The sequence below is a fragment of the Nicotiana tabacum genome, chromosome 4, assembly GCF_000715075.1.
Source record: "Nicotiana tabacum cultivar K326 chromosome 4, ASM71507v2, whole genome shotgun sequence".
Lineage (NCBI taxonomy): Eukaryota > Viridiplantae > Streptophyta > Magnoliopsida > Solanales > Solanaceae > Nicotiana > Nicotiana tabacum.
Window position 1 is genome coordinate 35974168 of NC_134083.1, and position 13860 is coordinate 35988027.

Consider the following 13860-nt stretch of genomic DNA (forward strand, 5'->3'; position numbering starts at 1 on the left):
AAAAAATTGACTTTACTATTGTTATATCACTTCAAATATACTCTTAATGAGAAGTGTATTTCCATTTACAATTTAATGACATGACACAATGTTTGAAGTAAAAAAAATAGAAAACATAAAACCCAACAATTTAAACCCACAACAGCATCATGTGGGAATTAATCCCAATAGTAATCTAATCCAGAATACCAGTCATGCAAAACAATCTGTATATTAAAAAGATTTCGTGCAGAAATGAAGGCTGGATTCATGCTTTTTAAGAGAAGCAAGCGACGGGATTTATCTATATCTTCTATATCTATTATGTAATCTAAATCTATATATATATATATTAAAGGACTAAAGTTGCCATATATATAATTGGCATTGTGGTTAAGCCAAGTGACAAGCTAATAAATGCCAATAGTATATGGTAACTTTATTCTATATTTGACTATGTTAGTCAAATACATATATATCTAAAAAAAACTGAATATGAATTAAAGGATATTTTGAATTTATAGATAAAGTTTTTAAATTTGAATTAAAATAAAAAAGAAATTTATCTTTTATTATCATGTTATCATACTTAATTCGGTTAATGATCATATGCAATCATGTTAGGAACTTTTGTTATCTTATCTAATTATTTAAATCTATATATATATTAAAGGAATAAAGTTACCATATAAAATTGGCATTGTGGTTAAGACAAGTGGCAAGCTAATAAATGCCAATAGTATATGATAACTTTATTCTATATTTGACTATGTTAGTCAAATATATATATATATCTAAAAAAAACTGAATATGAATTAAAGAATATTTTGAATTTATAGATAAAGTTTTTAAATCTCTATATATATATTAAAGGAATAAAGTTACCATATATAATTGGCATTCTCGTTAAGACAAGTGGCAAGCTAATAAATATCAATAGTATATGGTAACTTTATTCTATATTTGATTATGTTAGTCAAATACATATACATATATATCTAAAAAAAACTGAATATGAATTAAAGGATATTTTGAATTTATAGATAAAGTTTTTAAATTTGAATTAAAATAAAAAAGAAATTTATCTTTTATTATCATGTTATCATACTTAATTCGGGGGTCAATTGGTTTTTTGGCCTTTTACAAGCTTATTTTTAGTTTTATGACCCTACCTCTTTTTTAACACATGGGAGATTTACTTTTACACATAAGAGATCTTTCATTTATACATAAGAGATCTAAAAAAGATATTTTCTTAAATTCAACATTGTAAAAGGCCAAGAAGGCCTAAAACCTCCCTTATACCTGTGTAGATGCTACCTTACAAGATAATATTTTTCTTAATGACTACTCCCTTCGTCTCATAATATCAGTCGTGGTTACTAAAAATAATTGTCTCAAATTATTTGTCATTTTAAAAGTTCAAGACAAAATTGATTATTTTTTTCTTTTTTTACCCTTAATAAATGTCAATAGTATATGGTAACTTTATTCTATATTTAACTATGTTAGTCAAATACATATATATCTAAAAAAACTGAATATGAATTAAAGGATATTTTGAATTTATAAATAAAGTTTTTAAATCTATATATATATATTAAAGGAATAAAGTTACCATATATAATTGGCATTCTAGTTAAGACAAGTGGCAAGCTAATAAATGCCAATAGCATATGGTAATTTTATTCTATATTTGATTATGTTAGTCAAATACATATATATCTAAAAAAAAACTGAATATGAATTAAAGGATATTTTGAATTTATAGATAAAGTTTTAAAATTTGATTTAAAATAAAAAAGAAATTTATCTTTTATTATCATGTTATCATACTTAATTCGGGGGTCAAATAGTTTTTTGGCCTTTTACAAACTTATTTTTAGTTTTATGACCCTACCTCTTTTTTTACACATGGGAGATTTACTTTTACACATAAGAGATCTTTCATTTACACATAAGAGATCTAAAAAGGATATTTTCTTAAATTCAACATTGTAAAAGGCCAAGGAGGCCTAAAACCTCCTTAACTAATTCGGTTAATGATCATATGCAATCATGTTAGGAACTTTTGTTATCTTATCTAATTATTTAAATCTATATATATATATATATATATATATATATATATATATATATATATATATATATATTAAATGAATAAAGTTACCATATATAATTGACATTGTGGTTAAGACAAGTGGCAAGCTAATAAATGCCAATAGTATATGGTAACTTTATTCTATATTTAACTATGTTAGTCAAATACATATATATCTAAAAAAAACTGAATATGAATTAAAGGATATTTTGAATTTATAGATAAAGTTTTTAAATTTGAATTAAAATAAAAAAGAAATTTATCTTTTATTATTATATTATCATACTTAATTCGGTTAATGATCATATGCAATCATGTTAGGAACTTTTGTTATCTTATCTAATTATTTAAATACTACTTCGGCTCTGGCAAAAAAGAAAAAAAACTACTCCATATAACTATAAAACTCTTTCACATTAAAAACCCTATACTTATAGTTCTTTAAAACACTATAGCTAGATTTGAATAAAGCGAATTTCTTTTAAAATAAATATAATATATAGGATACATATCTATATTTATCCAGATAACAAAAAGGAGTTTAAAAATCGAATAAAAGTTTACTTACATATATAATGAAGTAAACCTACATGCTGGAGAAGGAAACATCACAAAAATTAGTCAATATTAAAAATAAAAAATAAAACCTTTTTGAAGAATGTTACTTTGAAGAGTCAATTTGTATAAATGGACATCAAATAAATAACGCAACTTTGACTATACAATTGGTATCATTAATTTCAATTTAGCACTTTCTAGGAATTTAAGGGTATAAGCTGAAACCTCTTCATTTACCTGCAGTCAATCCAACATTATAAGGGTATAATATTTTTTTCGTTGAAGAATATTCGTTTTGAATTATTAGATTATGTGAAAGATTTTTTTTCTCGAATTCAACGAGAGGGATATTATTTTCTAATTGATAGTTTCTATAGCGATTTTCAAGTGTAACAAAAAGTATATTTTAAAAAAAATTAGTATGACGTGAATTTTTTTTTAAAAATGTAAACAAATTATTCGAAATGGAATTATATTTTAAAATATAATTTAATTTTAAGAATAAAAATATAAGATATTTTTGAATTTTAGTAGAGAGTTTTTAAAATTATTATAATAGAAGTGATATCATGGATAAAATCAAGAAACCGAAATCTTATGGAATATTTACATAAATATCCGACAAGATTTATTGTTTACTTCCTATAACTAATATACATAGATGATATACCGACAACACACGATTATACACATATTATGTATGGATTATATATAAACTTATACATCCTTCAATTTTTTTGATTTAAGTGGTTGGGTGAGCACCTATTTAGGTTGATTAGATAAAACCAAAAGAAAAATATGAAAGAATTTCAACCAAAGACTAAAAATATAAATAAAGTTCTTGTGTAGACAATTTATATTAAAAATTATCATTTTATAGCGAAATAAATTAATTTTTTGTAACAAAATAAAGAAAGACATAAAAAATAAGATAAAAAAATAAATATAGAAAAAAATGTATGAAAAATCTAAAAACCAGAAATAAGAGATGACAACAAATTTCTTCTGTTTCATCTTTGTTGAGTATAAAAAATTTGGAAGCTGATCTCATCGATTTCAAATATTGTTTTCAACTCAAATACATAGATTATAAGATAAGAATATCTTAGATTTTTTTAAAAATTTACATTGTGCGTCATTTTTTAAAAATTACTATTACTAACAACCTGATATGATATTTGAATTTGAATTTAAATGTAATTTGAGTAGTTTGCATTGAGGTTAAGCCAAGTATAGTATCGAGAAAAAATTACTTGGCAATTTTAACACAATATATGCAATATTATATAATAATAATCAACTAATTTAACATTTAATGATTCAAAGAACAAAAAATTTGTATACATAGGATATTCAAAATATGTGGCTAGAGATATCGATAAACTCAAAATTGAGTCATACTGAAATAAAGTTTTACTAGCTAAAGAATTATTTAAATTTTTAGATAGCTAATTAAGGTGGATTTTAAATTAAGGATAATATCTTCACTTGCATCGTTATAAAGATAATCATTATTGAAATATATATAAAATTTTAGAAATTAAAATTTTAAATAGAAATATTTTTTGAAAGATAACAACATATCAAATAATAGTTCACGTCGTAGTAAAAGTGTCACGTCGTAACTAAAGAATCGTTCATATTGTGTCAACCATTGTGCTTTGCTATAAATACGAGTTATTATTTCGCTTTGTGGCTATTTTTAGGTTCCAATGACACCAATGAGAGTGATGCAAAAATAAAATTATCACTACGAGATTTGAGAAAATGTTAGTCCTTTTTCATGTAGTATTTCTTAATTAATATCTAACGATTATCTATAATTATCTAGAAGGTTTAAATTTTAAGGTTATTTACATATAATTCAAATAACTCAGATATTTAACATGGTTAATGTCAAATATCAAAATAGAGTCATACTGGAAAAAATAATTCATTGGCTAAAGAATTTTTTAAATTTTTAGATAGCCGACTAAAATAAATTTTTAATTAAGGATAATATTTTTACTTATATTATTATAAAAATAATTATTGTTGAAAAATAAAGTTTTAGAAATTGAAATATTAAAATAGAAATATTTTTTGAAAGATATCAACACACCAAATAATAGTTCAAGTAATAGTAAAAGAGTCAAGTCGTATCCAAAGAGTCCTTCATAGTCTCAACCTTTGATTGTTTTGCCATAAATATGAGTTATTATTTTGCTTCCTGACTATTTTTAGGATCCAATAACACCAGCGAGAATGATACCAAAAAAGAAAAATAGAATTATAAATAGGAGATTTGAGAAATGGTTAATCTTTTTCATGTAGTGTTTCTTAATTAATATACAATTATTATCTATATTTATCAAGAAGGTTTAAATTTTAACATTATTTATGTATAATCCAAACAACTCAAATATTTGATATGGTTCCAGTGTTTTAAAAGGCGTGGGCGTAAGGTGGGGCGTTTTACATATGCCTCAGCGGGGCGTAAGCCCCATAGGTATTTAATTTTTAATATTTTATAAAATAATATAATGACAATTAATATTTATAAACAAGTAAAATTGTATACAAATTGAAGAAAACTATATATATGTGTGCTCCATCCCCACAAAAAACTAATCAAAACAATCTATTATACGTTACTTATAAGCACAAGTAATTTGAGTCTAAAAGAATAAAGTTTTCTATATGGAGGAACAAAAAAGATGATTAACCCGCAATTTGAACTTTGAATTTGCCGCTATGAAGAAAAATATAGTTCTCTTTATATTTGTAATTTTTTTTTAAATATTCGTTGCTTTTGGGAGATATTAGCAGACTAGCGGACAAGATAAAAAATTGGGAAAACCATGAATTAGGGCTTAAATCAATAAAAAAGGTCTATACTTTTAAATTTAATACTTTTGAGTTCCTTTTTAAACCTTTTAAGTAATTACCAAACTGATTTTTGAGAATTTGGGTATTATATAAATGAATAATTCAACAAATTTTGTTTTAATTTGAAAAAGTCTCTGGGCTTACTCCTTACTAAAAAAAAAAATGCGTCCCGAACTCCCGGGTGTACGCCCCAAATTGCGGGGCGTACGTCTCTTGAGACTTTCGCCCCACACCATCGCCCCGGAGCGTTTTTGGTACGCCTCGCCTCGGGGCTCACCCCAAAAATACCTTTTAAAACAGAGGTGTCCGCGCATCCGCGCGCGAGTGCTAATACTAGTTTATACTTATAGTTGAGGCTCCTTATGTTGGTGTTCCGCGGTAAAACGTTACTAAGGACCAAATGTGTTCAATATATAAAGATTAAGGGCTCTTTTTGTTCAAAGCTATATATGAAGGACAAAATTGAAAACAAAAACAGCACTATCTGAGGTTTCTTTTTTCTTTCTTTCTTCTGCAAAAAGCCAAAACCCCTTTAGAGGGACATCCTCGTAGTTCTTCTGTTCTCCGACGATAGCCGATAGGGTGCGGAAATAATCAGCAAAACATCTTCTTTTCTGTAATTCGAGGTTTCTTGAGAATTTCCTTTGGCCTGCTGTAATTCGAGGATTCTCTCTAGGCAAAAATTAGCAGAATAAAGATATTAATTGCACTTAAAATTGCAAGTTGGTTCTTTTTCATAAACCACATGATCCGAATGCATCAACAATGGACCCGATAATTCGAACTCTACCTCCACCCTCATCGCTTTCCCCATCAGTCGTTTCTTTCCTCAACACCAAACTCAACACAAGAGAAGACCTTGATCAGGCTCCGGGTCTTGTTTCGGAGCTTCGAAATCAGTGCCATGCCCTCGATCAAAGCCTTTCGGATCTCAACACGCAGCTCCGTGACTATCTCAGAAACTACGCTTCCCATTCGGATCGAACTGGTGCTCTTCTCCGCGATATAAATTCCAAATTGGGAGATCTTCAGTTTGCTTCTCGCTCTGCAGCTTCTTCATCAGGTATGAAATGCATTTTGTGCATACACTTGCCAGTTACATAATTTATTGATTTTCTTATGTGTAATTGCTTATAGAAATCCGTGATTCTTGAAATCCTTGCGTAGATGGAGGATCTGGGAAGGTACTGGGGGAGGAGCTACCGGCTTTGGCTAAGGAGATTGCTAGGGTTGACACTGTACGAACGTATGCAGGTGAGTTCACATGGAAAAATTTGTTATATTTTCTAATGTCTATGTTTTCTTTCGGCTTGAACTTTTTTAGTTTTGTCAGTTAATTAGAACGAGGGAAAAGATGGATAAGAACTCCAGAAGATACAATGAATAAGTAAATTCAGAGTTCAGTAAGGAAGAAATATATTGCAAATATGTTGTGGAATGAAGCAACAATGTCAGTGTTGGTTCTTTTGTCTAATTAGGCTTACATTTACCAACTTTTAATGACTGATTCAAGACCTTCTTGCGATCTTCTATTTCTAGGCTATGAGCAGAGTAAAACGAGCTTATGTTATCAACTCTCTATGCGTTATTGCTGTGACAAAAACACTGAGACACATTTAAGACAGCGGAGTATTAAGTGTCTGTTGAATGCCAAAGGGCAAAAAATTGTATAAGGCAATTTCATATTGTTCTCATTATAGGGGAAAGAAAAGCACCTTTGAATTCAAGGCAAATACTTGGGCATAGGTCTGTTAAAAACTAAACGCTAGTAACTTTTTGCACTGCAGAAGATCTATAAAGAAGCTTTGTTTGGTGTTTATGTGTGAGAACAGCGAGATATTGCTCATGTTTGTTTCAAGTTTCTACATCGTCCTTCCTAAAGGGGATATAGGAGAACTTCTTTGGAATATTTGAGTTATTTTTGTTGTTCCTTCTACGCTTGGAGAGTTTTCTGCTGTCTAAAATAGAGGGCTTTGGTTAAAAGATAAAGCTCTGTAAGCCATATTATTTCTTATCGAGTTTTTTCACGAACCTAGTTGCTAAATGGAAGTTTTTGATGGACTTCGTTCATGGTCCCAAGATGAAAAGCTTACATTCAAATATGAAATGGAGGGCATCTTCAAGTTTAGCACATATATTTTTGGTCGGTCAGGTTTCGCTCATATCTTACATTAAACAATATTTAGAAAAGCTTCCGCATTTAAACTCTAGTTCCATTGATATACAATGCATCCAGCTAATTGAGCTTGACACATATTTCGTGGCATTTTGAACATGTAACTTTTTCTTGAGGAGACAATAAATATTGTGACCTTTGTTGCCATATGCTGAATGGGCCTTGGATTCCTTGTAAGCCTTTCTTGTTTGTTGAGTTCCTTTTTGTTTATGTTGTGCAATCTGTTCCTTCATAGTTCCATTGATATACAATGCATCCAGCTAATTGAGCTTGACACATATTTCGTGGCATTTTGAACATGTAACTTTTTCTTGAGGAGACAATAAATATTGTGACCTTTGTTGCCATATGCTGAATGGGCCTTGGATTCCTTGTAAGCCTTTCTTGTTTGTTGAGTTCCTTTTTGTTTATGTTGTGCAATCTGTTCCTTCATAGAGGTGGTAATTCGGCTTAGATGGATGTAACAATCTTACTGAATTTAGCTTGATGGAAATTTTAGAGGACCTGTAGCATTAGGGAACCAAAATTATAAAATATTGGAACGAAATGGGCCCAAAAAGAGATATATATTCAGTGAGGATTCATATACCGATCCCAACTAGCGTGAGTCGAAGGGCCAAGTTGGCATCCAACAAGTTATTGTTGATTTGGGGTAAACTTTCCTTATAGAGACATGGTTACTTATAAATCATGGGGGCAACCCGTCCATGTTTGTTTGTCTCTTATCTGCATCATCATCAATATCAGTTGTTTTGAGCCTAATAGTCTAATACATGGTGATGATCTATTACTCCATTTTGATTTGGAAATATTTCATTCTAACCACCGTATCCATTGTAATTTCCAGAGACAGCATTGAAGCTTGATACTTTGGTTGGTGACATTGAAGATGCGGTCTCCTCCACCGTGAAGAGAACTTTGAGGAGAGAACAATCTACTAAAAGTTCAGAAGTTAGTGTCCTCTTGGAATGGAAGTAATATTTCTGTGGCCGTTCTGTTTATATCCTTCTCTAACTTTTTTATGTTTTTCAGGAGATGCGAGGTGTTGCTATCAGAACACTGAAGTTAACTGAAGACACACTAAGATTCGTAGCAAAAACATATCCTCAGTGGACACGTCTTGTGTTAGCAGTTGATCATAGAGTTGATCGATCTCTAGCCATTTTAAGACCTCAGGCCATTGCAGATCACAGATCCCTTCTCACTTCCCTTGGCTGGCCGCCACCTCTGTCCACTTTAAATTCCTCGGGCACAGAGTCAAAGCAGTCAGCTGATGTCCAGAACCCACTTTTCACAATGAAAAGGGACCTTAAACAACAATATTGTGAAAGTTTTCTAGCATTGTGCAGTCTGCAGGAACTGCAACGCCAAAGAAAATCTCGCCAACTCGAGGGACAGAATAGAGAAATTGCTTTGCACCAGCCACTTTGGGCCATTGAAGAGCTTGTCAACCCTATATCAATTGCATCTCAGCACCACTTCTCCAAGTGGGTTGATAAGCCTGAGTACATCTTTGCCCTTGTATACAAGGTGACCCGAGATTATGTTGATTCTATGGATGAGTTGCTGCAGCCACTGGTTGATGAAGCAATGCTGTCGGGTTACAGTTGCAGAGAAGAATGGATCTCAGCTATGGTTACTTCTTTATCGACGTACTTGGCAAAAGAAATATTTCCAGTGTATGTTAGTCAGCTGGATGAAGAGAGCACAAGCGGAACACAATCACAGGCTAGGATATCCTGGCTCCATCTTATTGATCTGATGATAGCATTTGATAAGCGAATCCAGTCTCTTGCTTCACACTCGGGGATCGTGCTTTCTTGGCAGGAAGATGGAAAACCAGAGAAACTTTCATCATTTTCTGTATTTTGTGACAGATCTGATTGGCTTGACTTGTGGGCTGATATAGAGCTTACTGATGCATTTGATAAATTAAAACCTGAGATTGAGAATGAAAGAAGTTGGTCGATGGAAGTTCGTGGAGTTGCTGCTCTATCAGCCCAAGAAGACAACAAGTCTCCAGCGATTGCTGGTGCATTTCATCAGCGGTTGTCGGCTGTTATTGATCGTTGTCGATCACTGCCTAGCATAACGTTGAGATCTAGATTTTTGAAATTGACAGGTCCACCAATTATACACAAGTTTTTGGGTAGTCTGCTTTTCAGGTGCCAAGAAGCCGAAGGATTAACTGCCTTGACAGATGATGATGCTTTGATGAAAGTTGCAAAGTCTGTAAATGCTGCACGCTATTTTGAGTCTATTTTAAATGAATGGTGCGAGGATATCTTCTTTCTTGAGATGGGGCTGAACCAGGTTACTCAATTGGACACATCTACTGATGGAAATGACTTTTGTTCAGAGGAATCATCTGGAAATGGAATTCTTTATGGCGAAATTAAGAAGCTGGAAGAATTTAGAGTTGGTTGGGTCGAGAAGTTGTCTGTGGTAGTTTTGAGGGGATTCAATGTTTGCTGCCGAGATTATCTAAAGAACAAGAAGCAATGGCAGGAAAAAGGTGAAGAAGGGTGGATGGTCTCCCAATGTTTTGTTGGGGCACTAGATTATCTGCAAGGAAAGATGTCAGTACTTGAAAAAGCTTTGAATAGAATGGACTTTGTTGGGGTCTGGAGAAGTTTGGCCCCTGGGCTGGACAAATTAATTTTTAATGGTATTTTAATGACCAATGCCAAGTTTTCTGACGGGGGTGTTGAGAGGCTTAGCAATGATTTAACAGTTTTATTCGGGGTGTTCGGAGCTTGGTGTTTAAGACCTGAGGGTTTCTTCCCCAAGCTGAGTGAAGGTCTAAAAATGTTGAAAATGGGAAAGAAGCAGCTCCAGAATTGTTTGGCGGGAGGTGAAATATGGTTGAAAGAGACCGGGATAAGGCATTTGACAGCAATCGAGTTAGAAAAAGTAGCAAAGAATAGGATATAAATCTTGTCCCCTGCATAAGCTCTAGTTTTTGAAGTATTCCAGTAGAGGTTTACAAAATTTAGCACAGAAACATGGGAAGGAGTGTTTGGTTTTGATTTAGTCATTCTCACAGTTATAGTTATGCTCACATTTTCTTCAGTGAACTGTATTTTAAAGGAAAAATTATATTTCAGCAGCAAATCGCAGGGAAATGAACTGTTTATTGCTATGAACTTAGTATTATCCTGATGAACTTTCTTTCTTGGAAAATATATATTTTTTTGACTATCTTTTAGAAGTGACCCCTAACGGTAATTTTGCTACTTTTGACAGCGAAACAATAAAGATTTTGGGGAACTTAATATATAATCGTTTTTAGTAATGGTTAGTTTTTCAAATAAACCAGTTCGTCCATGGCCTGGTGAGGATTTTGTTCTGCTGGTCCGTTAATTTGAAGCATACCAAGAAATCAACTCGTTTGGTTGATTGTTTGTCTTTGTTAATTGTATTACCACTAGTGCCATGTGATTTTTCTTAATTACTTAATCCTCATGATTAGAACTTCAACATATCCATTAATAATGGAAATGCTCTGTCAATAAAGCAAGCCTTAATTGATTGTTGAAAGGTTGATTAGGGCTTGACTCAAATTGAAATACAAACGTTATTTACGATCTTCACTTCTAAATAGCTAAAAGTTCATTAAGGTAATGCAAGTATTGGCTTGCAAGCGCACAGTTAAGGCATTTGCTCAGAACTAAAGTCATGTGTTTGGTTCTGGAATCGCTCCTTGAATCAAGTTATTTGTTGATTTATATGAATTTAAATCGTTACTACGAAAGAGAAGACGCCGGGTCAATATATCCTTACTAATTCTTGGTGTATATATCCTTCCTTCATAACGTAGTCTGTATTAATTGGTTGAGGTGGAAATTCAACATAGTTATAGCAAAATCAACATCATAAGATTTGAATTCTAAATCAGAATCCTCGAATTCCAGAGTACATTTGGGAGTTGTAACATCAGACCATCAACTTTTGGACAGTGGAAAGCAGTTAGTTAGTACATGTAGAGTAACTATACCAGCAAAGATGTGGTGAAATAGTTAGAATTGTTCCATTATAATTCAAAAGTTTGGAATTCGAGTTTTAAGAATGTTGAACCTATTGATAAGAAAAACTTACATTCTTAATGAGTTTATCCAATGTAAATTTAAATTAATCAAATCAATCAATTTCGCACACTACACGCTAAACGCCTAAAGATAATAACAAGGCATGTATATACAGTAACTAAATGTTCTGCACATTTTAAAATCCCGATACCTTGCCCACACAAAAGAGAAAAAAGCCAAGGAAGCATTGGTACGTAAAATTGAGGCTGATGTGGTGTCCACATCACAGTGCTAGCATGACATGGCTTTGCTCCCCAAACAGTTTTAGGTACCCCACGTGGCAATACGTTCTTTGCTTAATACAAATTGCCCACTGTTTCTATTGGTACTGAAAAAATAGAAAGAGAGGAACTCGCCGAAAATTGGGGGTTGAAGGAAAAAAGAAGTAGGAAATTTTGTTTGGTAAATGAGGCCAAATAGCAGAAACAACAATCAGAAAATTTTGAAGGAAAGAATGAGTCACGGGTCAGACACTGCCTCAAATGGCGCATTCATACGGTATTTGTAGTATTTGTATTGTGCATGCGTTGCCTAAGGTTTAGTCATTCATTCTTTAGTTTCTTCTTATGCTTTGTCACATCAACTCTCTTCTTTCTTTTGTTTTGTGTTGTGTTGTATTATTTTTCCCCCCTTTTTCAATTCAACCTTAAAGAAGTAATACTCAATACGCCAATTAAATCAAGGAAGATTAATAAAAATGTAAAATGACATATATAAAACAAGAAATCCGAAGTGATATGATTAATATAAATCGGCTTCTTTACTCTTGGTGCAAAATATCTCTTTCCTTAATGTTAAGTCCTTCCAATTTTTTGTGAATTTTTACTGCTTATCTTAGCTGCTCTAAATGGCTTTTCACAATTTTCGTTTGCAGGAAAAAGACGAGAGAGAGTGGGCATGAAAGAAATAAGAAAAAAGCAAAGGAAAAGGAAATTATAAACTTAAAGAAATTACACACAGAGAAGGACACATTCTTTGCACATATATTTGATAATAAAGTAATTAAATGTACGTTAAGTCACTAGCTATATCATTCTCATGACTGGAAAGTCTTCATTTTAGGACCGAAAAAATCATGTGTCATGCAAAAGCTAGTAAGCAAACCTTGAACAACGATAAATCTTACAACAAAAGAAAAATATACCAAAAGAGACTATTGAGGATATAGAGATAAGGGTAGTTAAGTAGCTACATTATAGAGGGTAATTATGTAATTTGTGGATTAGTTTGTTTAGAACAATGTATTAATACGGTAGCTTCCTTCTTCAATACAGAGATACAAGAGTTCTCATTTTCCTCAGTCTCTCTTCTCTCTTCTAACTATGTCCAAGCTTTAGCTCAAGCACTTTCATGGCAGTCTCCGACATGGTATCAGAGCTATCAGAGAAGATCTAAATACGCCTCTTCATCACTCGATTGCAGAAGCTAGAGCTCAGTTAGAAGATAGTCGATTTCTCAAAACTCTGACATTTTCTTCGATTCAGAAATGGGGAAAAACAAAATTGACCATACGCATCCGCTGTTCGTGCATCCATCAGACACTCCGAGCTCAGTGCTAATTCCGGTTCAGCTCAAAGGATCCGAGAACTATGGCTTGTGGCGGAGATCGATGAAGATTGCACTTCAAGCTAAGCGAAAACTAGGGTTTGTTGATGGTAAACACACCAAGGCTTCATTTCCGGTAGCATTGCATGAGGATTGGGAAACTTGTAATGCTATAGTCCTTTCATGGATCATGAATACTGTACGGCCAGATCTGCTCAGTGGGATAGTGCATGCATCGAATGCTCGAGCTGTGTGGGAGAATCTTCGTGAAAGATTTGACAAGGTTAATCGAATGAGGATCTATCAGCTACATAGGGAAATTGCAACAATCTCTCAAGGTACCGACTCTATTTCTACATATTTTACAAAATTGAAGGAATTGTAGGGCGAATTTGACGCAATTGTGCCGCCTCCTAGCTCTGTGAAGGACTATGTTGAGCTCTTGAATCAACAGAGGCTACTTTAATTTTTAGGAGGTCTAAATGACTCATATAGTCAGGCAAGACGTCAAATCCTTATGAAATCCACTGAACCTAGTCTAAATC

At 32.3% G+C, this 13860-nt stretch overlaps 1 protein-coding gene across 1 annotated transcript; it reads left to right on the forward strand.

Annotated features, from left to right (window-relative positions):
- The first annotated feature begins 5988 nt into the window (after positions 1 to 5988).
- LOC107828160 (RINT1-like protein MAG2) lies at positions 5989 to 10883 on the forward strand. The gene is made up of 4 exons (XM_016655424.2): positions 5989 to 6569; positions 6674 to 6760; positions 8530 to 8633; positions 8715 to 10883. Exons 1-4 carry the CDS (start codon positions 6272 to 6274, stop codon positions 10614 to 10616), a joined length of 2391 nt encoding a protein of 796 aa, XP_016510910.1. The 5' UTR covers positions 5989 to 6271; the 3' UTR covers positions 10617 to 10883.
- The last annotated feature ends 2977 nt before the right edge of the window (positions 10884 to 13860 follow it).

Bases quoted from the DNA above. Each gene is read 5' to 3' on its own strand.
- LOC107828160 (XM_016655424.2), top strand. From the start codon at position 6,272: ATGGACCCGATAATTCGAACTCTACCTCCACCCTCATCGCTTTCCCCA. The intron at 6,761-8,529 runs GTGAGTTCACAT...TGTAATTTCCAG, and splicing joins CACTGTACGAACGTATGCAG to AGACAGCATTGAAGCTTGAT. The intron at 8,634-8,714 runs GTTAGTGTCCTC...TATGTTTTTCAG, and splicing joins AATCTACTAAAAGTTCAGAA to GAGATGCGAGGTGTTGCTAT.